Source organism: Dipteris shenzhenensis, chromosome 20, assembly GCF_047967505.1.
Source record: "Dipteris shenzhenensis isolate YYH24624 ecotype China chromosome 20, Dip_SZ_1.0, whole genome shotgun sequence".
Classification (NCBI taxonomy): Eukaryota; Viridiplantae; Streptophyta; class Polypodiopsida; order Gleicheniales; family Dipteridaceae; genus Dipteris; species Dipteris shenzhenensis.
The window spans coordinates 4,838,064-4,862,470 of NC_141615.1; the positions used below are offsets into that span (position 1 = coordinate 4,838,064).

Below are 24,407 nucleotides of genomic sequence, written 5' to 3' on the forward strand. Positions count from 1 at the left end.
GCAAGGTTATCTTGCCAATTCTTCCATTATGTCTCGGTTTGACAATGAAGTTGCATAGGCGTTGGCTCCCTAGGTTTGTACTGTGTGTACAATCCTGATCGTGCGGCCCTGTAACGTGGAGAACACCGATATTTCTAGGGGTCTTGTGTGCGAGATACACCTTAATCAATGTATTAATCTTGGTTATGTGAAAAGTTCTCATCGGTGACAAAGAGAATTTCATCTTTGATATGCTTCTTCAACCAACCTGGAGGCTAGCCTTTAGAATCGACTTGTTGAAACACTCCTTGCCATTGTTTCAAAGATGATGGACTTTCTGTTGGGATTATACAAGTCACCTCCCCACCTGAGAGCCCCCAAATGAGGTCATGGGGTAGGTAGACCAAAGGGCTGCCACATGGGCAACATGCTGGCTGCCATGTGAGGAGCAGATATGTGTGCAGGGAAGGGCTGCCTAGGAGCAGCATGGCTGAGGTTCAGACAGCTGAGGTTCAGACAGCAGAAGGCTCTGCACGGGCAGTGCACATGGACTGCCAGGGCCACTTTATAAGCCCTTGCACTGGTCAGCAGAAGCAATAGCAGTGCAGGACTGGGCATCTGTGGAGCTGGTCTTCTGCCTTGATTCTGTCACATCCTTCTCTTTTATGGAATATTTCATTTATGTATAAACGATGGATGTCCATATCTTATGGTTGCTGACTATTTTGAAATTGAATTTGGACGTCTATGTAAAAAACCATAGGATTTGCAACATGTCCTTAAGGTGGCATCGAGTGTGGGTGTCCGGGCATAGAGAATCTTGATGCCTTGCATAATTTCTTGGTGGTGATTGCAATGTTCTTGTGACGCAGAGTGTGAAAATAATGGAATTACGGTAGAAACTTCATCAAACTAGCACTTGACTCGATTGAGGGCACATTGAAGCTGAATGAGAAATGTGCATATCAGTATTTTCATGGGTCCCTTCCTCATGCAATTGGTTGACGAGACTTCCAGACTTTGCTTCATATTCATAATGGGCCTGTTGTTGACGTGGATTTGAGATGGATATTCTCTCCCGCCTCTCAAAACTCCCTGACAGACTAAGATGAATAGCTTGTGTGGGTGCAACCTTATAAAGGCAGCTTGTGGGTGGCCTAATTATTTGACTATTTCTATGTCTGACATGTCATATATAGTGCATTAAATGAGTCAATTCATGCAGAGCTAAGGCAAATGCATTTTATTAGCAGCCAACAAGGTTTTGCAATACCTCTGTTGTATAATGCATCTGGTTATGGTATTCTTGAAATGTGGGTATGAGTGCATTAAATGAGTCAGTTCATGCAGAGCTAAGGCAGATGCATTGGATAGCAACCAACAAGGTTTTGCAATACCTCTGTTGTATAATGCATCTGGGTATGGTATACTTGAAATGTGATGGCAGTGAGCTTTGTGGGTTCATTGATGTGGATTGGGTAGGTTCATTAGATGAAATGAAGTGTACCACAAGCTACTTATTTTTGAGAGCGGTGATTTGGTGCAGCAAAATACAATAGATAGTTGTTGTATCACCTACTGTGGCAGTGTACAAAGCAGTCAATATGGCAGTTTGTGAAGCAACTTGGTTGAGGGTTCTATGAAGAGAGGTAGGCATGCCACAAATGGGTAGTACAACTGTGTTTTTTGACAATGATACCTTACAGGAAATCCTGCGTTCCGTGCTAGTACTATGCATGTAGTGGTGTGGTTTGGAAAAAGTGGATCTTTTTGGGCACCAAATGAATTTGCAGCCTCCAGTGGCTCCCACAAGGTGTGAGAGAGTTGCCTCTGCCGATGTTTTGTCGGCTTGTTAGGGTATATTTTCTCTTACCTAAGTGAGAAATGGCAAGGATACTTGCTTGTATCTTACATTATGGAAATCAAGGATGAAATGAAGCACATTCCAAAAATAGATTATCTATAGAGACTCACACAAAGAAGGGGTTGCTCAAATGGCCTAGAAAAAGCCTAAATCATGGGTTATTTCTTTAGTAGGGAGGAAAATATCTAATCTCAAATCATGATCACATGCCTTTTGTTGAGGAGGGAAAACCCTAATGCAAATCCTAAGAAGTGACGGAGTTCTCACACGAAGGTTGTGGATTAATCCATCGTAAGGATCCCAACTTAATGAGCCTTGCATGTAGCCCTAGGGTTTGTTAAATGCTAACCAACCCACAACACATGCTAAAATCATTTTGATTCCTAACAGCAAGTATTTCTTTACAGGTTGGGTTCAGTCCTTTCGTTTAATGAAGTTCGTATTATCCTTCAGACTTCTAAGTATTTGCTGATCTTAACACTATCATTTTAAATATAAGTGTTGGCATCTTGACATGTGCTCAACATTGCTTTCTTTCATTGTGACTTCTAAATGGAGAAGGTAAGACATGGTTCTGTTATAATGAGGAATGAATTTAGAATTATAGAGTAGGAAAACAAGGTACTATTGAATTTCAATCTTTAATGAGTATTAGATTGTTGAACATTTATTTGAAGTGTAATCTTAGGTTGAAACTAAAGATTGTATGGAGGAGTAAAGATAAATTTCCCCACGAGAACAAGGATGCTATGCTTGTACCAAGCATTGCACACAAGAACGAGGGGCTCAGAGGATGAGAAAAGAGAACATAGGCTTATTTTTGAAGTTATTCAAGGAGAAGAATGGTTGAAAAATAATGGTCACATATTTAGACATGAATTGGCATTGGGCGCTGATGACGTAAGTGGGGATGTCATAGTAGCTAGTCCCTGCTATGCGTGATGGAGTTTATGGTTTTCAATCTTATGAGTGACTATCGTGAGATTGAAACTGCACTATGTTGTGTTTTTAGAGGATGAGTTTGGGAATGTTCCTGGATTCATCTAGGTATATGAATTGGCATAATCAGTTGTGGTTTGACTTTCTACATCAAACACAAAAATGGATTTCCCATGTTTATCACACTTGAATTTACATCAAGAACATGGATCAGCCGTTCTTTAAAACGGCTTTTATTCAAGATTGTGCTTGATGGATTCTGATTTTGGCTAGTGCAGTACCATGAGGGAGTGAGAGCTCATTGGCTTGCTGGGAAAGCAGGGCAGGTTTATCGGCACCCCTATAATATTGGAGCTTTCTCTAATCTTGTTACGGTATGTGCAAGTCTCTTTAGTTTTGTTCAAAATTTTGTGTATTGCATCAAAGAAATATTGGTTGTTTCTGAAATTTTTGAAGTTACAGATTGGATATGCAGTTTCTGCTTGCACATACTTTTTTGTTGTAGGAGGCCATCCTTAGGGATTGACGATGCAGCGATGGCATGAAATAGATATATTGGCTGCCCTTACTCTTTTGAATTGGGACGGCCATTGATAGGAGACATCCATGTACCTGCTACTCGACAAAGATTTGGGCCAAGAGAGAGAGTGGCCTTAGGTCCCCAACCTTGGATGCAGACACGACTATAGAAAATGGAGTCTGTTACCTTTTTTGCTCCGACAGTTATGATGTTTTTTCAACCATGTGATCTCAACTCCACCACTTGTTAGAAGCGAAATTATCAACTTTTTTTTTTTCCTTTCCAAAGAAAGGAACCTTCTATTAATACTTGAGAGATTTCATACAAAACAACAGCCCCGAAGATGCTGAGTATGAAAAAAACCAGAAAAGGCTGAAAGAAAAACCAACCTGCTCCAGAGAAGCCCAAATCATTGCCTAGGGGATCTCTAGAACTGGGGCTAACTGCCAAGTGGGGGGACTATACAGCCAGCGAATCCCTCATGGAGTGAAGATGTAGAAAACACTTGCAGGCAAGGCCTTGCAGAAACGAGCACGCCTCTCAATAGTCGCCCTGGAGCCTGGAGTCCCGCGCTCCTAGGTGGATCGTAGAGTGTAGATGATATCTTGCCAGATGGCAACCAAGGTAGCTGAGGGTGGAACCGGGTGCTCTCCCATCACAAGACTGCACCGAGCCACCCAGATGTTCCAAGCCATGATGCTGGCTACCACCTCCCAAACACTGTCCTCCCTAGGAGGAGGAGGAGCTAGGGTGTCAGGGGGGACTGCCTCGTGGAGTGCAATCCTTTGAATGCTCTGACCTTGTATCCGGTAGGCTGGGGAGATCTCATCAATCTGAAACGCGTGTTCTCCCTCTGTCAACCAAGCCACCATCCCCCAGGTGTAATCTCTGTATATACTCTGAATGCGTGTCATGATCCTGAGGGCTCTCATCCAGATCCTCGCTGCGCTACGACAGCTCCATAGGTAGTGCGGGATAGTCTCCAAGACACCATCTGAGCAGCAGTGGCACTGCCCCTAGGGTCCTAACCTCCAGAAGTCCCGCGGCAAGGGACGCCCAGGGAGGACGAGCCTCGTCTCTCAGGATTTCTCTTTGAGCGGACCTGCTGTTGCGATGAGGAGGCTGAAGGGGGCGTTGTCGTTCCCTTGCCTGATGGCAGGGGTGTCGAAGAGGAAGAAGCTGCTACTGGAGTAGAGAGGGGAGCGGCGGGAGAGGGAGAGGTCGGGACGCGGGGGACAGAGGGCGGGGGGCGGGTGGTGAGAGTGACCATCGGAGGAGGGGCTAAGGAGGGAGGAGGGGGCGAGGGGGACCCTGGAGGGGGAGGGGGAAGTGAAGAGGAGGAGGGGGAGGGGGAGGGGAGGGGGAGGAGGGAAAAGGCCGATCCCAGGACTCCCCTGCTGATCAGGCTCGTTGGGGCTGTGGATTGGCTCCTCCACGGTCCTCGTCGGGCTAGCCTAGCGACTGCGGCTTCCACTATCGCTGCATCTAGAGCTCTTGAGGCTCTCTGTTGTTGCAAGGGTGGGTGCGGAGGCTGGACTTCTGAAGCTGGAGGAGCAGCTGAATGGGCAGAGGCTCCCGCTTCTAGGGGGGCTCCTGTTGTTCCTCTTTCGAGGCCTCTCGGTCAACTCTATTCCTCTCCCTACGGTTGGCCCTTTGTCTGCGGCGTTTGCGGGCCTGCTTGCTTGTTTTTGTTTTCTTTTTCGCTTGCTTGTTTTCGTTTTCTTTTTAACTTGTGTCCAGTTCCCTTCCGAGGGGGTAACCCATGGGGTCTGAGACTTCTGTTGCTCTTGCTTGAGAGGGCGTTGAACTCGGGCCTGCTGACTCTGCCTACTCTGTGGAGGAGGGGGAGGAGGTGCGCGAGGGAGGCCACGGGGGCAATCTCTGGTGAGGTGGCCCATTTGTCTACATTGAAGACACTGGCCTGGTAACCTGGAGATCTCCACCCTTTGACGAAGTGTGCCCCCTTCCAGGGTCTCGAGAAGAATCAACTCTGGGAGGGACTCTGGGCTCTCCACCACCAGTCTGATCCTGGGGACTCCATCATCTGCTAGAACGAAGGCGGTCGTCTCTGGCGGTGACTCTAGCACCGTGCCAAATGCCCGTCCAATGGAAGGGAGGATGGCTCGATACTCCTTAGGGAGCCCTAGGAAACGGAGTGTAACTGGGAATCGTGGAACATGGTGTGTCATGTCCATGTCCTCCACTGTGAACCCATGATACCAAGGAAAGAGGTAGACAAGGTGTGGGCCAAGGAGTAGGGGGCTCTGCTCCACAAGTGTCGAGGCGGTGTCAGGGGAGCTCAGCTAGATGAGGAAAACGCCTCGTCCATAGATGGTGACCTCTTGGATGTGGTCCCCCTCTAATGTCAAGCTCGCGTGGATCCAATCTCTCACCTATCTAGCTACAAATAGTCTAGCCTCTAGTCATGGTGTCTCGTTAATGATAAACACTTTCTTGCTATTGTACATACTTTCCATGGGAGTAGTTAATGTTATGTGCGCCGATGTAGTGGTGAAAACATATATTGCTATCTCATGCATGTTATTACACAGCCCATCATAATGCTTGACAAGCATGGTGCATGGAATTTTGTTTGCAAATTTCCACATTTTTGTCGAGTAAATGTCCTGATTCATGCAATTGAATTTGGAGACAGTTATCCTAGCCTCTATTCATTGACATTCAAAGCTCTTTTGAAGGAAGATTGACTCAAGCCAAGGACTTCGGTAGAACCTTTCAAGTACAAGAATCCAAGCATTGGTCCATCTGTAAGTAGAGTTGTAGTAAAGGATTTAAGTGACAGATCGTGACATCCCCTCCCACTCCGGTGGAAAACATGAACCATTGAAAAGTAGATCCTAGAAGATGATCAGAGTAGTTTTGTAGAAGACCGGGGTATTGTTGCATATATTTGTCCATCTGCCATGTGGCATCAGAGTCGTTCAAATCTTGCTTGAAAGGGTGTCACACTAAATCACACTATGGAAATAGTTATTATACGCAAACATAAGGAGAGATAAAAACGAAAATCTAGTCAAAATGTATTGACGTAGCATTGTTGGTATTTTAGATAATGAAGTCAGTTTTTGTTGGAAACAAGTGCCTTTGTGTGGACCAAACCCCTTGAATGGCATAAAGGAATTGAAGCATAATGCGTGCGGATGATACGTGGACAGTTGGGAACTTGGAATAATCCCATAAGCTGTGTGGCCAAAGATGCAAAACAAGTGAAGATTTGGAAGATTTGGCGGTTGTGTTTGGGCAGTATCCAGAGTGGTTTTTGAGGCGGCTGACACAGTGGTGATGGCTTGTGCAGTCCCCATGTGCTGCTGACTTGTGAATGGCCAGATTTTGAAAGGGCCCTTGCATTTCATGTGTGGTGGGATGACCTTGTGTAGTAGGGTCAAATGTGAGGCGTCTGGATACTTGCTTACTCGCAGTTTGGTCCAAGGGGGGTGTTGGAAATAAGTACCTTTGTGTGGCCCAAACCCTTCGAATGGCATGAAGGAATTGAGGCATAATGCGTGCGGATGACATGTGGACAATTGCGAACTTGGAATAATCCCATAAGCTGAAATGAAAGATTGTAGTCCTTGGATATATATTAAGGTGATGTAGCCCTTTTCCATAGTCCTACCGGCTTTTTGGGCTGTGGAAAGGTTGTAGGGTTGCTAAGAGGTGGGGGCTTGGGACCCCCCGGTACTCGGTGCCTTCCTTGTGACACATGGCAGGTTTTGGTTGGATTTTCCTACATTTTTATGGGATTTCACAAATTTGAAACTCGACGCAACACAGAGCTTGGATCATCATTGAGTCAAACACACACTATTTCTCCCTCATTCAAAACATAACTGAATCAAAATATATTCAATTGAAGACATTTGGCACAGTGAAGGCTTTGAATCGACTGATATATTAAACTAAAAGTAGGCTCAACCCGACCAGGTTTGTTGCAATTACAAAAGGCCCCAAAGGACCCAAGGATTAACAAAACGATTGGTCGATAGGACATAAGAACAAAGAACTTGAAGCTACATGAATGGCGCTCATCGGATCACATTCATAAAGCACTGCACAGGCGTGGGCGACTAAAAGACCTTCAAACTGTGCCTTCACCTCCTTAAACGTGGAAACCACTCTTCATTGATTGGTCGTCCATGTCGTAACCATGCACATGATGTCCACGATGATACTGCATTCAAATATCATGTTGCATGGAAAGTTTATCTTGTTGCCAACCTACGGCCAATGACTGCGGGATTAAACCACTCTCCAAGCTTAAGGGCACACCAAGATCCCTTATGAGAGATCGCCCCCAACAATCCCCCCTTGATATGATGAGGGACAATCCATACAATCACCGAAATAAAAGAGCATCAAGCAATGTAGAGAAGCTGCCCACACAAGCCGAGCATAACACGAACCAACCATTAGATCAAAAGAAAAGTGGTCACCCACATAGAGCAAGGCTTGAAAAATAAATCACCCACATGGGCATGATCCAGACATAAAAAAGTTCGAATTGTTCAAAATGCCCATCTGTCCTCCACGCTCGAATTTCATTAGCAACTGCAAGTTCTACAAATTCATCAATGGGTGGAGAATCCTCAACGACACAAGCTTTCTCATTCTTTTTTTGAACATCAAATGCTTTTCGATAGGAGAATTTCGCAACAGGACCTTGCTTCCCACAATATTTGCATGTCGATTTCTCTTTTTCTTTCTTCTTAACCTTCTTCCCTTTAGGCTTCTTTTGACTAGTGTTCATAGGATATGCTCTCTTCCCCCTTGGTAGTGAAACCTCTGATCTACAATATTGACACTATATCATTAAATCAAGGTTGTTAGAACCAACACATAGAATAGCTGCCAATCCAGCATACCTCGGTGGTGGGCTAGACAGAGGATTGCTTTGGTGTCATCATCATCAACTTTAGCTCCCAATGCCTGTAGTTACTTCATGATTGACTACATCTTGTTGAGATATGAGCCTAGTTATCTCCCTCGTTCATATGCAGGCCGAAAATCTCTTACTTCAAGACAATCTTCAAGTTCTTCATCCTTGCACCAAACATAGTTTCCAGCAAACTCTGGTTTTGTGACATAGTTTTTCGTCCACATGATGAAGTCATTAACTCCCAAAGCTCATCCAAGAATCCCTAAGGCCTTCTCATTCTTCAACTTTGGATTTTCTCTGAGCCTTGGTTATTGGAAGACCTTTTTTCAAACCCATAGACTACTCCCTAGAGACCCTTTTCCACAAAGAATATCTTGAATGATAATTGCCATGAAAAGGCAATTCCGTCCATTAAATTTTGATATGGAAAGATCGACCACGAGAGGCTTATCGACTTTGGACCAGGTGTCCACTTCTTTCTTGACAACTCACAAAAACTTTGCAGACTTCGATGCGCACTTACTCTTCTCATAACTCTTAACGAACTTCTTAACCAAAGTCTCACAAGAATCCTTAGAACAACGCTCAACTTTGCAGAAACTCTAGTCGCTTCAAAGAATTTCATACTACCAACACGATGACTTCTCTCAATTGACTCTTTTAGAACCAACAATGCTATGATACCACTATTGGTATTTTAGAGGATGAAGCTCGGTTTTATGAGGACACAAATTCAGAGATTAATACCGATGCAACTCAGAGCTTAGATCATCACTAAATTGAACACACACAGTTTCTCTCATTCAAATCATAGGTGAAACAATTGAAGACATTCAACATGGTGAAAACTTTGAATCAACTCTAGATATTAAACGAAAGGTAGGCTCAATCCGACCAGGTTTCTTGCCTTTACAAAGCACTCCAAAAGACCTAAGGCCTGACAAAATGACCAGCTGGCAAGACGAAAGAACTAAGAACTCGAAGCTATATCAACGACTCTCACTAGATCACATTGATAAAGCACCGCACAAGTCCAGATCCCACGAGATGAGATCAACTGCATCATGCGGTTGGATTTACTTCAGGTATATACATCACAGACTTGGGGAGGGGGCTAGGAGTTTCTTACCAAGATCCAGTTTTACCAGGACCACTTCCTAAGGGTTTCAGATGATGGACTGATCATCAGGCCGCGGCAGGCACACCTAGAGAGCAACAGATTTGCAGGTTATGCACACTAGCAGTATTGGAGACAAAGGAGCACTTGTTATGCATCTACCCTGCTTATTATGAGATCTGAAGATGCTACCACTGCTTCTACTAGGAGGGACGTGGATTAGGAAAACTCTCCTAATTGATCCACTTCCATGATCAGGTGTGTGTTGGCCTCTTTCCGATGGAGATGCGGTGGCTTAGGGAGACTTTGCTACACCAGATCAAACATCAAGACGAGATAGCACCATGGGACATTGATCGAGCACAGAGACACTGCTCAGGGAGACTCTACTACACCAGATCAGACATTAGGAGGAGACAGCACCACGGGACACTGATCGAGCATAGAGACGTCACTAATTTAAATGCCTTTGAGTCAGCTCCGGGACACATGATAAGGAGATAGCTGACATGAGGGCAGCTTAGAGACGATACATGGCAGAGGATAGGGCGCCACAGAGGAGGACTAGAGCACACACTATAGTGGTTCAGCCCATCGCCGCTTTACTCAGAGGAGATCGACCAACATGAGGTGTCACCCTTGATGCTGCCCATCGGATACAGAGATCCCGGAGACCACGATCCCCACCACGACATCATTCCTATCGGAGAGATACCACGACTCCTGGCCATGTTCTCGAAGCTTTCGCACTGCCTATTGGAGCTTCCTGAGAGTATGCTTCTGAGTTTTTGAGATCATTAGCTTAGCTTAGCACTAAGCAAGGGCCTTAGTGAGCCCTTTGCTTCAGCCCATGGCGGCTTGTATGAGCTATTCTGTTGATTGTACTTTGTCTCATAGGCCCGTGAGGCCTCTTGAAGACATTAATATCGATCTCTCTCTCTCTCTCTTTCTCTCTCCCCCCTCCCCCCCCCTTGCCATGCTGCTCTCTCCCTGCCCGCCTTGGAGCTCCTCCTTTCCTTGCTGCTCCTCCTCACCAAGCCTTACCTCGTCAGGCTGCCCCGTCACATCACGCTCCAGCTCCCCGCCATGTTCCAACTCCCCACCATGCCTCAGCTCCCCACCTCGCTAGCCTTGCTTGGCTCCGGCCTGCTCGCCCAGCCAGCCTGCCTGTTCGTGCCTCTTCCTCGTCTGCGCCTCCATTGCTGCTCTCCTCTACTACTGCTTGCACACCCCCCGCCACACTGTCGCGCTGCTCCCTTCCCCGCTTGCTTGCTTGCTCCCTTCCTCGCTCCCGCTTGCTTGCTCCCTTCCTCGCCATTGCTGCACCTTTGCCCCGCCCCGCCATTTCTATGCCATTGCCCGCCACGGAGGCCCATAGCAGCTGCTTGCTGCTTGCGAAGCAGCCTTGGGCTGCAAAACACCAAAGTTGAGATTGGTAGCCGCCCCCCCCCCCCCCCCCCCCCCCTCGTAATCTATGCCAAGAAGACTATCTGAAGACACTATGGGGACAAAGGAGAGCTCACCCGACCAGAAAACAAGGGGTGACAAGGACCGGAAGTATAGCCTCATCTGGACGAAGGCAGAGAAAATAGAAGACCCGAGCGCCAAGGTTTGCATATCAACACTCAAGGAAATATGCAAGATGCAAGACATAGAAATTGAAGGCCTACGTAAGAAGCTGAGAGAGACTAGAGAAGATGAGCTCTCAAACCTTCAAGCCCAAATGCAAGATGAAATGAAGAAATGGCAAGAGGAGATGCAAAACAAATGGACATGTGAGAAAGGTAAAATGATGCAGGACATGACTCGTGCTTTAGATAAAAAAAACAGCAATTTGACCTCAAAATTGAAACATTGGGAGCCCATGTTGATGCCCTCCAAAGTGAGGATGACAAACTAAAGGCAAGTGCACATTGGGAAGAAGGGGAGTTTCAGCCACCTTTTAACGAGGAGCTGAACACCATTAAAGAGCAAATGTTGAACACCATTAAAGAGCAAATGCAGCAGCTCAAGAATGCGAAGGGGACGTCAGAGGAATGGTGCAAGATCATTGATATGCTGAAATCAGAGAATGAACAACTCAAAAAGGAAATGGCAGCTTTGCAAACAATGGTACAAGGGAAACACGCCGATTTCACACAACAAATCACGAAAGGGAAAGCTGATATGCTTGCATGGAAAGATGTACTAAAGAAAGACAAGGGAGCTCATTTCTGAAACAATTGAGGAAGAGAAACGACGGGACAGCAAGAGTTTGAATGTGTTGGTCAGAGGCCTAATAGTAGGTGATAGCCCCATGTCAGATGCCAAAATCCTCTTTGACAAGATGGGAGTAAACCTCACTTGTGAATCAGTCTGGAGAGTGGGTAAAACAGATGCACCAACAAGCAGCACTAGATGAAGATCTCACACTCCTACAGCAGGACACAGAAGGGAAGGAATGGTGCGGGTGATGGCTGCAAGACAAGAGGGTAAATGGGCAGTTTACAGAGATGGTAAGGTGATCTTTCGAGAGAGGGTCGAAAAAGAAGTACAAGATGCAGCGGGAGAAGGGGACAGCACATGATGGTGTCTGAACGATGGGGCGAGTATACATAACAAATTGAGGATGGTAGTGTGGAATTGTAATGGCACCGTATGGGTGACCCAAGGGGGTTCTTGGAGACATACCATAACAGAGATGTGATCTTCTACACCGAGAGACATGAGACTTCAGAGAGAGGGCTACCCACAGTGACAGGATACACATGGGAGTCTGCCCACAGGAAGGAACTGAGGAGGGTAGTGGGGTATGAGGATCCGGAGATGTGGCTGTTCTTTTCAGATCACATCTGAGGCCACTCCTTTGTATGATACGAAAGGAGGAGCATGCACGACACTTGTGGATTTGGATCCAGTTACCAGACACACAGCTGACTTTCATTGTGCAGTATGTTACTTTCCTCGAGACACATCGTCCTATGCACGAGAAGTCACCACTGACGGGCACAGCCCATATGAGACTATTCATGATGATATCACAGAGTTCTCTAGACACGGGGACACTCTCCTCCTTGGTGACTTCAATGCACGTACTGGGAACAGGCAAGTGGGCGTGCTAGATTTCAATGAGGATTCTCTCATAGTACTGGAGATGGATGCAGCAGAGCTTGGGATCGTGAGGCAGTGGGCAGATGCAGATGCACCAGTGACTGCGTATGGGAGACATTTACTCGAGCTAGGGGCTATACATGACTTGATCATATATAGTAGTCTCCGAAGATGGCCATCATCTGGTGGACTCACCTGTTTCCCACATGGAGGGGGGAGTAGTACGGTAGATGACCTGCTCGGTCCACTGGCACTGGCTCCATGGATACATGATTTTATTGTGCAGCCCCCTCCACTCGGAGCCACCCACTCATATCTCACTTTTTGTATATCGGTCGCCACACCAGCCATGAGGAGGGCCCCTCCCCCACTCACTCGTGTTCAGATCCATTTTGACCGTGCTCTTGACCCGATGTACGTGAGCCACTTGGCTTCTAAGCTTCCAGTACTACTTGGTAATGGGATGGACCTCGCACATGCATCAGGCACTCTTATATTGGTGATACAAGATGTAGACGCGAGATCCTTTCCCACGACACGCTCTGCACGTGTTCCAGATGGGAAGATGTCTCAAAATCCATGGTTTGATGATGAGTGCAGAGATGAGAGCCCACCTTACACGTGAGATAGCACTGGGACATTTGACCCCACTAGGCACACCGGATCTCACGCCGAGTGACACAGCGTAAGAAGCGGGCTTTCCTCATGCATAGGATGGATGAGGTGATTAGTTTCTTTCACAGGAGATCCTACCATGGGATGGGGGCTCCTATCAGAGGGAGTCACCCATTCCCATGACAGATCCCGCAGTCTGGCACACATATGCTTGCTCTCTCTCTGTATGATGTCCCAGGTCAGGCACCACCTGATATGTCCTCTATGCCCAAACCCAGCACATGTCATTTGTTTACTTCACAAAATGTACAAGCTGCCCTTCTTCGGCTTCATAACCAACGATCACCAGATCATGAGGGATTACTCACTGAGCATTTTGTGCATGGGCAAGAGATCTTGACCCTGATATTAGCACATCTGTTCAATCATACCATATGCCATGGCTTTCCACCTACCTGGAGCACCACCACCATAGTACTGATACACAAGGCAGGTGATCCCATGGACACTGGGAACTACCATACTCTTATGATTGGCCACATTTTGGCTAAGATATATGGATCGGTCCTAGAGAGGGAGATCAGTAGCCACACAGAGTCATGGACAGCGGGCACTTGGGTAGGCAGGATTTTGGAGACGGCACTCCACCCTGGATCACATTTTCACCCTGAGGGCTATTATTAAGGAGGCGAAGTCGAGGCGTTAGCTTGTTGGGCCTTATCTGTTGTCCTGAACTTCGCCTTCTCTTATCATTTACAAGAAAGCAAGACAGTCTCGTGAGTAGGTATTCATTTCTTCTGCTCCCTTTCCTTTGCCAGGCGTGTTCTCTACAGCCCTTGATGTCATGTAAGTTAATGGATCTCATGCATCTATGTTTACAGCATGTAGATCGCATTGCTTTTAGCATAACATCTTCATTCATTACTCTTATTCTCTTTGGTTGCTTTTTTGGATCTTCTTGGACTCGTTGTCGTTTCATGCATCTGTATGTCCATTTTGGGACCTTCTGTACATTCTTATTTGGATTTGTGTAGTTCTCCTTGTAAGATTTATTTGTCACATTGTTTTCATGGGATGTTGCATCCTTCATCTTATCACTCTGATAATCAAATGCTGAATAGTCCTTTAGGGTTGTCATCCTTGCTTTTGATACATTCGTCAAACCATTTGTCACTTGCTTCGTAGACATACTGTGGCGAGCCTGTGGGGATAGTGCAGTCCTATACATATTTGGGGATAGTGTTCAGTGAACCAGGTTTCACGATGATCCATGAGGGAGGAGACCACGCTTTCCCCGACGTCGCGAGACAGCTCGACAGACATAGATACGAGAGCTTCTCACATCTCATCAGAGTGCCACTAGGTTACCTGGATATATGGAAGATGAGCACGTACTAGGAGTGCTAGCCCTGAGCGCCTGACACGCTTCTGTTACTTTGCTACTCTAGTATTTTGCTTTGCTCACTAGCTGAACATGTTAGCATTGTAGCTTTTGCTTTCAGTTTTTCAGTTTTTCAGTTTCGAGTTCTCAGCAAGGGTCTTAGTGAACCCTTTGCTTCAGCCCTCAGTGGCTTGTATGAGGTACTTCTTGGGTTTGCACTTTGTCTCATAGGCCCGCGAGGCCTCTCACAGACGTTAATATATCTTTCTTTCTTCTCTCTCTCTCTCTCTCTCTCTCTGCCCAGCCCCCCCACCATTCGTAGCCTCATCCCCACGGGCTGACCCTTAGCCCTCTATGGGCTGCCCCCCTGTCGTGGTTCCCTGTACCATGGTCGTTCCACCAAGCATGGGCGACTAAAAGGCCTTCAAACACCGCCTTCACCTCCTTAGAAATAGAAGCCCCTCTTCAGATTGATCATCCACGTCGTAGCCATGCACCAAGTGTCCACCATGATACTGCATGCAATTACCACATTGCTGCCAACCTACCGGCAATGATCACGGGATTAAACCACTCTCCAAGCTTTAGGGCACACCAAGGCCCTCTATGCCAGATCACCCCCAACAAGCATCTCCTTCAATGATTGATTGCCTTGTTCAGGTTGTCCATCTGCTTAGGATGCTTTGTTGAACTAGACTCAAAGAAAGAAAGAAGGAGAGGCTTTTATTAACATCTTCAAAACTCCTATGAGACAAAGGATGGTACAATGCATGAAGTATCTGAAGGTGTAGATGGATTTTTCGTTCTATGTTTGAAGGTTTTAATGGACTAGCCTCTCCCCATATACACCTCAGCAAAATTGTGTTGCTGAGAGGAAGAATATGTCTTTGATGGAGATGGCCACATGCATCATCAAAGGAAAGGAGTTGCCACACAATGTGTGCAGCGCACGCTTTGAATAGATGCCTTGAAAACTTTGACTCGCTTTGAGGCTTGTTATAACAGAAAACCCATTTTATTGGCTACAGCAGTGAGAGCAAGGTTTTCCGTCTCTAGACAAGAAGGATATGGTAAGTAGAGATGTGATTTTTGCAGAAAACTAAGATCAGTCCGTGACTGAGCTTGATAGACAGCTGCATACAAGTACTCAGGATGTGTTTGAAGGGTTGTTTCCACGGGCAGTTGAAGGCAATTTAGAGCAGCCAGTAGAAGATCAGAATATGCACCTGCTGATACACAGCAGCCTTTCGATGCTCCAGATCAGGTCCAGGATCAGCCTATCACACATGAGGATGTGCGGGATGTTGTTAGAGGAGAGGGCTGCTTCATAGTAAGCTAGAATTGTCCCTAGATGGCTGTTGCAAACTCTGCAGGACAACAGACTTTCAGCCCCTCTCTCGAGTAGGACAAGGGCTGGTTCAAGAGGGGGAGGTGGAGAAAACTTTGTTGATTCAGCCTGGATAAGTTCGGTGTATGATATAGATGTTTGAGGATGCTCAAGACAAGGAGCATTAGATGAGGGCCATGTAGTTAGAATTGGATTCTCTCATAAAGAACAATACAAGGGAGTTGCCAAGAGGGAAGTGTTGCGAGCTTCTTTGGGCTTCTTTCTAGCATTTTTTGCAGCGGATCTGTCAATGATGGAGGGAAGAAGCCCCCAAGTTTCTAGAGCCTCTGCTCCGATTCGAAAAGAAATACATGATGTTATGGAACGTCTCTCTCCTTTCTTCACCCTGCTTCCCACAAACAATGATTCCTGTGTGATGCAACTCGTACTCTGTTAAATTATTGGGTCACATGTTTGGTGCGGTGAGCATGGAAGCTTGAGTCACAGAGGGAGAGAAACCGTGTAAATGCCAACCAAAATGAGCAGCCAAAGAAACAACACAACTAATGGTTGTCATTTTGGAAGTGGGTTCATCATAATGTATCCCCTTCTGCTGAGAATAGCTGTCGGCAACCTTGCTCTGTACCTGTCAATGGTACCATCAGATCTTCTTTTGATCTTGTATACCCACTTTATCCCAATACCTTTCTAGGGCTGTAAAGGGCCTTCAAAAGGCTGTCCACAAGCCAGAGAAAGGGGGGGTGTCCAGGCTCAGCAAGGAGCTTGGCCCCTGAATAGAATGCTGGTCGCACATGGAGCAAGCAAGGGGCTGTGCCACAGGCTTCCAAACTAGGTAGACTGCCTTCAGCACCCCCACAGAACCAGCCAGGAGGGCTCCAGGGGGCTTCGTGAATTGCAAGGGAGCTGAAAGACTCCCTGAAAGGGCTCGAGCACCTGTGCAGGGGACACCCAGGTCCAAAATGCGACCTGTAAAAAGCCTTCTGGAATGCGGGCAGGAAGGGAAACAAGACGGAAAGGGCTACCTAGAAAGAAAGAAAGAAAGTCTATTACCGTCCACTGGGGACCAAAATGTCTATGGGACAGCAATAAACCCTCTAGTATATCTGATTTAGGGAGGGCACATGGCAGCTCCCAAGGAGTGCAAAAAGCAACCCTCATTATTTTAGAGTGCCTCTATAATAGTCTGAAAGAGTAAACAGCCATACATCAGTTTAAGAATGAGAGTCTTTTTTTGATTTAAACTCTTTGATTAGGGCTACGCCTTCACGATAAACTGCCCATTTTCCATCCTTTCTGGCAGCCTTGACTTCAGCTAATTCAGTTGCCTTATTCTTGAGTTGAGCCTGTGTAAGCTCCTCTGCTATCCATACTTTGGTACCCTTCAGATTGTAAGATTGTCGAAGAAGCTTGATCCGCATATCTTTTGACTTCAGTGTAAGGATTGTATGATCTTTATAGTGCATAATAGAAGTTGGCCTGGAGTCGTCATCATCCTGCTCATCATCATCCACCCATTCAATGTTGGGCAAGCTTGCTTTGATCTTTGTCAATATTTCACTATACGTGTCCTCCTCTTTGTACCAATCTTCTAGGAGTCCCCCTATTCTAATCTTCAGCGCATTATCACTTCTAGCTTCGTGTTCTTTGATCTCTGCTTGAATATCAGACTTGCTTTGGTGTCCACTTCCACAATCACTTCCTTCTTAGCAGTTTGTACTTCAATGTGAACAAGATCTTTGACTACAGAGACTAGCTGCGGGGAAGGGGGGGAATCCTTGCAAGATTTTACAGCCTCATCAATTACTGCCTGCTTACCAGGCCCTTTCAGAATGTGAAGTCGAGCCTTTACTTCTGCTAGTTCCAATTGTAGCTCTCTCACTGCCTGCTGCAGATAAAAAATCTGACCCTGTTGCCCAAGGATGGGTGGGGAAAGGTGGGGGAGAGGCAGAAGGAAGGGGTGGGGGGGAAGGGGCGACAGAGGGGAGAAGATAAGGGGGGAAGCCTATGGCGGGGGGGAGCAGCGTTGGGAGCAGGAAAGCGCAGTGCTAGCAGCGTCATGTGTTTCTCAACCCGCACAACCCAGAAAAGATCGTGTCCACCGTTTTTTCCCCTCCCTTGTACATTTCTCCTGTGTCATTCTTCCTATGACCTCTTCACCCCTCTAGAATTGTCCTCCCTATCACCTTATCCATTCGGTTCTCTTCCCTTTTTTCTCTTTACATCAGACCTTAATTTTTAAACCATCTAACCACCCCACCCCCCCATGAAAACCCACATTTAATTACATATCTCCCTCCTAACTCGTCCGCTTTTCATATCTTGATTATACCCCGAAGCACACAAAGCTCCCTCTATTCCTCTGGACTCCATAGCAAAGAGGGGTTACAACTTCTCACACAAGAATGCCCTTTAGCATAGACTAAAATTCAGTATAACAGCAGTCTCATTATGTGCTACCTTTATGCAGACATACAAGGGTTTCCTTGGCGGTGAGGAATAAAGAATATTTCTTTTAATACTTATCCTGTTTTTGTGTCGGGGGTGAGAAAAACTAAAATTTGGCACTTATGTTTGCTCCTACGCTGTTGCAGCAGAATGCATCGAATTCCGTAGCATAGTACACTTTTTTTCTCCGAGTCCTATATACGGAATTCATCTTACATTAGTGGGCCAGACTCCTTTTGTATTTTCAAAAAGTACTAGGCCTTGTGCTAAAAGGTACAGGCATAACTAATACCTAGTTGGGGTGAAACTGGTACCTCAGGGCTTGTATGATAACAGTCCTTAACTGTTAACACAGGAATAGATGACATGGTTAGATGGGGAGTAGTGCAGGCAGATCAACAGAGAAAACTTTCTATCTATATTTCTAATTGGTTTTAGCCCACGGAAATATAGCATATCACAAGGGTTTAGTTCATTCAAGGTTCCAAAAACCAATAATAAACGAAAGAACCATAACACGTACCAGCCTTTACGTGCCTAGTTCTTCCCCTCATCTCCTAAGCCCTGACAGACCAAAATACGAAGTTACTTAAATGCAGGCTCGTGTCTGAGAGTATGTATATGTGCATATATGAGATCATGTGTTACGGAAATTTTCAGTACCTACCCTTGGGTGCTGATGTAGGCAAGAAGGACGTCGTAAGAACTTGTCCCTGCTATTCATGATGGAGTGATTTTTGTTATCTTGTGAACCTTTCAGGAGGTTGAGAACTTCATTTTCTGTTCTCCTTTTCGAGGGTGAGTCTGGGCATGCTGGCTGAGGTTAGAACAGATCTGGAATATTTCTGATGAGGCCTATGCTTCTTCTGTTTCTGTTCACTGTTTGTTTGCAGTACAGTTTGGGTGCTCTGTTAAGTTCATAAGATGTACACTGATTGCGAGGAAATCATTGTTCAGCATCTTTTTCTTTTCCAGAAAATAACACCATCAAAATGTGCAGATTTTAGGGCCGAACCTTATGACGTGGCTGTGCCCCACATTTGTTGGCCACATTGGTTCTGGTTTGCAATTTCGGACTTTCTATGATGACAATCTTCGTGAGGATACCAGGGACTAGTGTTTTTTTGCAACAAATCTCATTATGGAGTTTAAAAGATTTGGTTCTAATGATTTGCAGCTTACCATTTATATCTTCTGCGCAAACCCTTATACCATCAAGAAAATGTCAGTTGGTCTATGCAAATATGATCTGCTTAGGCCATTCTAAGGGCAGTGGCCAGTCTAGGGTGCACCTGTCATCTATTTTTTCATTGCTGGGGCTTCAACTTTTGAGTGGCATGCGGATACTTGTTTCTGGTACCATTTTCTGTAATGTACTTGAAAAGTTTTGATATAATCAAAGCTGTCCTGTATGAGTACCTGTATTCTCTATGAGATGTAAAGCTACTTTTGGGGAAGTTGAGTTGTCTGTGAACTGTTTAAATGGGTTGAAGTAATGACCTTCTGCAATCTAACTCTGATGTGATTTTGTTTTGCAAAGGAATGAACCTATCCCGTGCCTTCCCTGGAATGGCCTTCTATTCTGGGCAAGTCTATAAATTAATGAAACAGTTGTTGCTGGTAATAACCATCTTAATGCATGCAATTAATAAGTTATTTCAGAGTTTCTCATCCTACCACCATTCATAGCACCTTACATAAATGCATCCATTTTGAAGGATGGGGAGATGATTAATTTGTTTGAGTCATCGAGCTTTTGAAAATTTAAAGAATAAACCGTGTTTCTAGTTGCTAGTCATGAACTACTTGTGCAGCTCTTTCTGAGATCTTTTGTCGGCAAACAAACTCTGATGTGATTTTGTTTTGCAAAGAAATGAAACTACCTGGTGTGTTCCCTTGAATGGCCTTACATTCTAGTAAGTCTATAGATTCAATTAAGCAGTTGTTGCTCGTAATAACCATCTTAATTCACTGATTACAATACTATGCAAAAAACAAAGAATTTTAGAGCCCAAGACCAGAGTTTCTCATCCTACCATCACTCAAGCACCTTAACATAAATGCACCCATCTTGGAGGATAGGGACAATATTAATTTGTTTGTTTCAGTCATTGAGCTTTTGAAAATTTAAAGAATGAACCTTATTTTAGTTGCTAGTCATAAACTGCTTGCACAGATCTTGTATTTGAAAATTTTGATCAAGAACTTAATTTGTCTGTAAGTAGATGGTATTGCATCTATTTTATTGCAATAAAATATGTACTAGATGGTATTGCATATATTTTATTGCAATAATATATGTACTCTATTTTGTGTTGATCGTGAATTACTATTTTACTTTTTTAGAGCTTTCTCCAAATAGGGATTACAAATTTACGGGTAAGTTTTTTCAATTTGTGGACTTAAAACTCCATTGCATATTGGTCTATCTAATCGACTTGGACCTTTCCACATAGGTCCACATCATATATTTGTCCTAAAAATGTATGATTTATGCAACATAGATTGGCCATGATGGCATATTGGCCAAAACAAAGGGTTCTCATGCAAATGCATATTTAGAGAGAATTAGTCACAAGTAGTGAGAGCAAATCTTATGGGGTTGGCATAAGCTTAGAAACTCTACTAACCTTGGTGAGTCAAGTATAACTCTCATCCAAAGGTTGGTACGCTCTTTAAAATCCATGCCAAGACCTTGGTGAGTTAAGTATAACTCTCATCCAAAGCTTGGTACACTCTTTAAAATCCTTCCCTAGGAACTCCTAGCTCTTGATGACTTGTGAAGTTTATTATGTCTTGTTAATATCCCGACGGATATAATAAAGCCTATATATGACTTAAAAAGTCTTAGGTCGATACTTCTAGCTCTATATAGGAGACAACAATGCTATATCTACTCGATGTCCAAGTTTTGGCATGTAGCATGCCAACATAAAGGGATGAACTCCAACAAGGCAGCGGGTTTAAGGACACACTTGAGAGATATAAAGCCTACGAATCGTTTTTATGATGATAGCACCCTAAAATGTTGTGTTGAAATGGTTCTAATAAGTGTCCTCATTGCTTCAAACAAGTGATGGTGTAACTAGTTTCCCTACAATTGAATGTGTATGGATGTAAAGAATAATTGATTACATCTTTGGGTGAATGATAAAGTAATAAGTATTTCACCGTTGCATGCCTCTACTTGTGAGTAAAGTGGCAAGAGCTCAATAGGGGTGGATTGTTCTTTATGTATAAGCTTCTTACATCTCGTGGAATCATTGTCTTTATGAGCTTCTTAATTTCTTGTTGAATGTGTATCAGATCTTTATGAGCTTTCTTTTGCAAAGATGCTTGATAGGTTAAATTTCATAGAAAAGTTGCCTCGTAAGGAATACAAGGAGGTCGTTGTGCCTTGTCTAAAGAACTCTTTCATGTTTGATGACCCAATATATTAGAAATATTGGACTTTCTCATCCATGCTATTCTTTACTCTAGGAAATGTTTTGGCCCGAATTCAATTGGATTTCAGTGCAAAAATAAAGAGGCTTTCTTAACATGAATTTGAGATGGGTTTCAATGCAACAAGATGTCTTGTTTGTCTCAAAAAACTAATTCTCCTCGGGATATGTACCCTAGGTGCCCTAATTTGAATATGTGGCTTTCATAGGTTGGTTTTTTGGGTGAAATTGTCACATATAAAACACACAAAAGGGAGCAAAGACCACTCACACGTGCGTGTGTGTGCATGCACCCCCCCCGCGAGCACATGCGCACACACTAATCCTAACACGTAATGCAATCATTGTAGAGCAAAGACAACAAGAAATGCATATGGAAAATGCTCTTATAGTGAATATGAGAATCTCTAGCAAAGAGATTATCATGCTTAATGCAAGCGTGGCAGAGAAAAAAAAACAAGAAATATAGATGTACAAAGCCACATGCACAGATGCACGCACACATAAATATATAGCATGATGACTTTTGCATGAGTTAATCCATCTCTATAGGTTTGAAGCTCTTGGAAAAACAACATTGATGCTATACTTTTGTGTGGAACACCATATATGTGTATTATTTGCAGTATCATACATAGTTTCTTAGATTTGAGTACGTCACATCCTACTTGAGTTGTTGAGGTGTGCATGCCTTCTTGAGTTGCATGGAATCTTGAGATTTGCATGAGAATTAGTTTGCGACAATAGTGTTGCAATTTGTGCCTCTAAGTAACTCCAATCTATTGTAGATGCATATAATTTTTTTTTAAAGTATGCAATATCCTTTGCATGTTGCTTGCTATATTTCTAGTATTTGTGACAAAATGCTACTCGATAGCAGGTTCCTTTGTTTGTTAAGCATGGTGAGCTGGTGTTGCAGTTGGAGCCAATATAAGCATACAAAGCGAAAAATGACATGCAAAGGTAGTAAGGTTTTTCAATAGGAGTCCACATAAAGGGCTCACTTCAACCTCAAAAAGTAAGATATATTCAAAATGCTAGAAACTACCCTAACTGTTGGGAGTGACACATGACTTTCATCCTACGGTTGATACCTCTACTTTGAAAACACCACAATGGATTTTTATTGTAATCCACCTTGGTGATGACTTGATCAACAATTGACTCAACATAATGTGAATTAGTATCGAGGATGGAGGTTAGAAAGATGTTAGAGGGTACAAGGTCCTTGTGCTTGCACATGTAGGTCAATAGTACCTGGTTTTGTGGGAAAAGGTGGTCATGCTTACGAGGTGCAATGCGATCAGTTGATTGAAATGTTAATTCTTTGTTTGCAATGAGGTTTGAATCATTAGAGGAAAGCCTTTTATCAAAGACGAAAATGTGTGTGTTTGATAATTTTATTAGCTTTGTTTCCCTTGATCCGATGTCTATTGTCTAGTTGAGACCTTTTTTGCAAATATAGAAATTGATTGACTCATAGAAGTCTTAAGACTTCTGTAGTTATAGCGAGGCTAGTAATATTTGGTATATTTGTTGTTTAATTTTTTTCGATGAAAGATTTAGTTTTGTTAAAACGAGGATCCTTAGTGATTTGTATGATCTAATTTGGGGTCCATTTGGGTGAAAATAAAATCAAACTTTTTCAAAAGTGGTATATGTCAAGCCATCCTCCTATAGTTAGTCCTCCATTTGATATCTATAGGCCCGAGGCCAGATTGGCTTTTCTTATGCTAATAGCTTCTCCTGAAACCTTGTAATAGTTGGGGAAGGAATGGTGTACACATCCATAGAGGAAAAATTTCTTATGATAAGCTTCCTTTGTTGTCTTATTCTTTGCATCCAAAGTGGGAGAAAATTTCAAGGCCATTTTAAAGGGGAAGGTGAAAGTCCAACTTTGTACGACTATTTGCATCTATGTTTGGATCCATTCATTTGCATGTATATTTTTGGGTCGTGGGTGACATTTGCTTGACATTGGCATCCAAAGCGGTAGATGTAGGTGCTAAGATCACTTGGATGCCCAAGCAATAGTGAAGCGGTCCGGAATCTGTAATGGAGAAATGTGATTACAGTTCTTGTTTGAAGAGATTAAGTCGGTTCAGATCGTTTCAAATGATGATTAAGTCATCCATGTATAGAGCAACTACAAGAAAGAATGATGAGTTTGTCCAGAAGTAGAGACTGGGGTCTTGATAGCGTCGTTGAAAGCCGTGTTGAAGCAGGTACGAATCAATTTTGATATACCAAGACCGAGGGGCCTGTTTGAGTCCATAGAGGGCTTTGTGAAGATGACAAACCACGCCAGGAGAATGTTCGACACCGGGTGGGGGTTGGAGGAAAATTTCCGTGTCCAGATCGCCATGGAGGAAGGCTTTTTGTACATCCATCTGATGTTTGGTAGCCCGTGCGAGGAGGAGCCGAATTGATGCCATGCGTACAGCGGGTGCGACAGTATCGATGTCGTCAACTCCTTGTTGAGTAAATCTGCATGATACTTCACCTGCACTGTCGTATTTTAATTTAAAGACCCATTTGCTACTGATGGCTCGCCGTCCCGGTGGTAGTGGAACAAGGGACCAGGTGTTGTTGCGGGCATTGGACTGAAGTCCCACTTTCATGGCAATTTCCCATTGAGGCCATTGAAGTGATCGGTGAGCTTTATGAAGAGTGGTAGGTTCATATTACAATAGATGAGTGGCGAGATAAGAGAAATCATCGAAGCGTGAAGGTGGATGTCGCGGCCGTGTAGAGCGACGGGCTCAAGGT

General features: G+C 44.3%; 1 protein-coding gene across 4 annotated transcripts in view; it reads left to right on the plus strand.

Moving 5' to 3' along the window:
* LOC147889157 (DHHC-type zinc finger family protein) overlaps positions 1–19,778 on the plus strand; it is a 78,368-nt gene extending 58,590 nt beyond the window's left edge. For all 4 annotated transcript variants that reach the window (XM_087391423.1, XM_087391425.1, XM_087391424.1 and 1 more), the window contains 2 exons: positions 3,061–3,156; positions 19,196–19,778. In XM_087391423.1, the coding sequence (XP_087247549.1) occupies positions 3,061–3,156; positions 19,196–19,312 (213 nt within the window). In that variant the 3' untranslated portion in view covers positions 19,313–19,778. The remainder of the gene's footprint in view (positions 1–3,060; positions 3,157–19,195) is intronic.
* Positions 19,779–24,407: the final 4,629 nt, after the last annotated feature.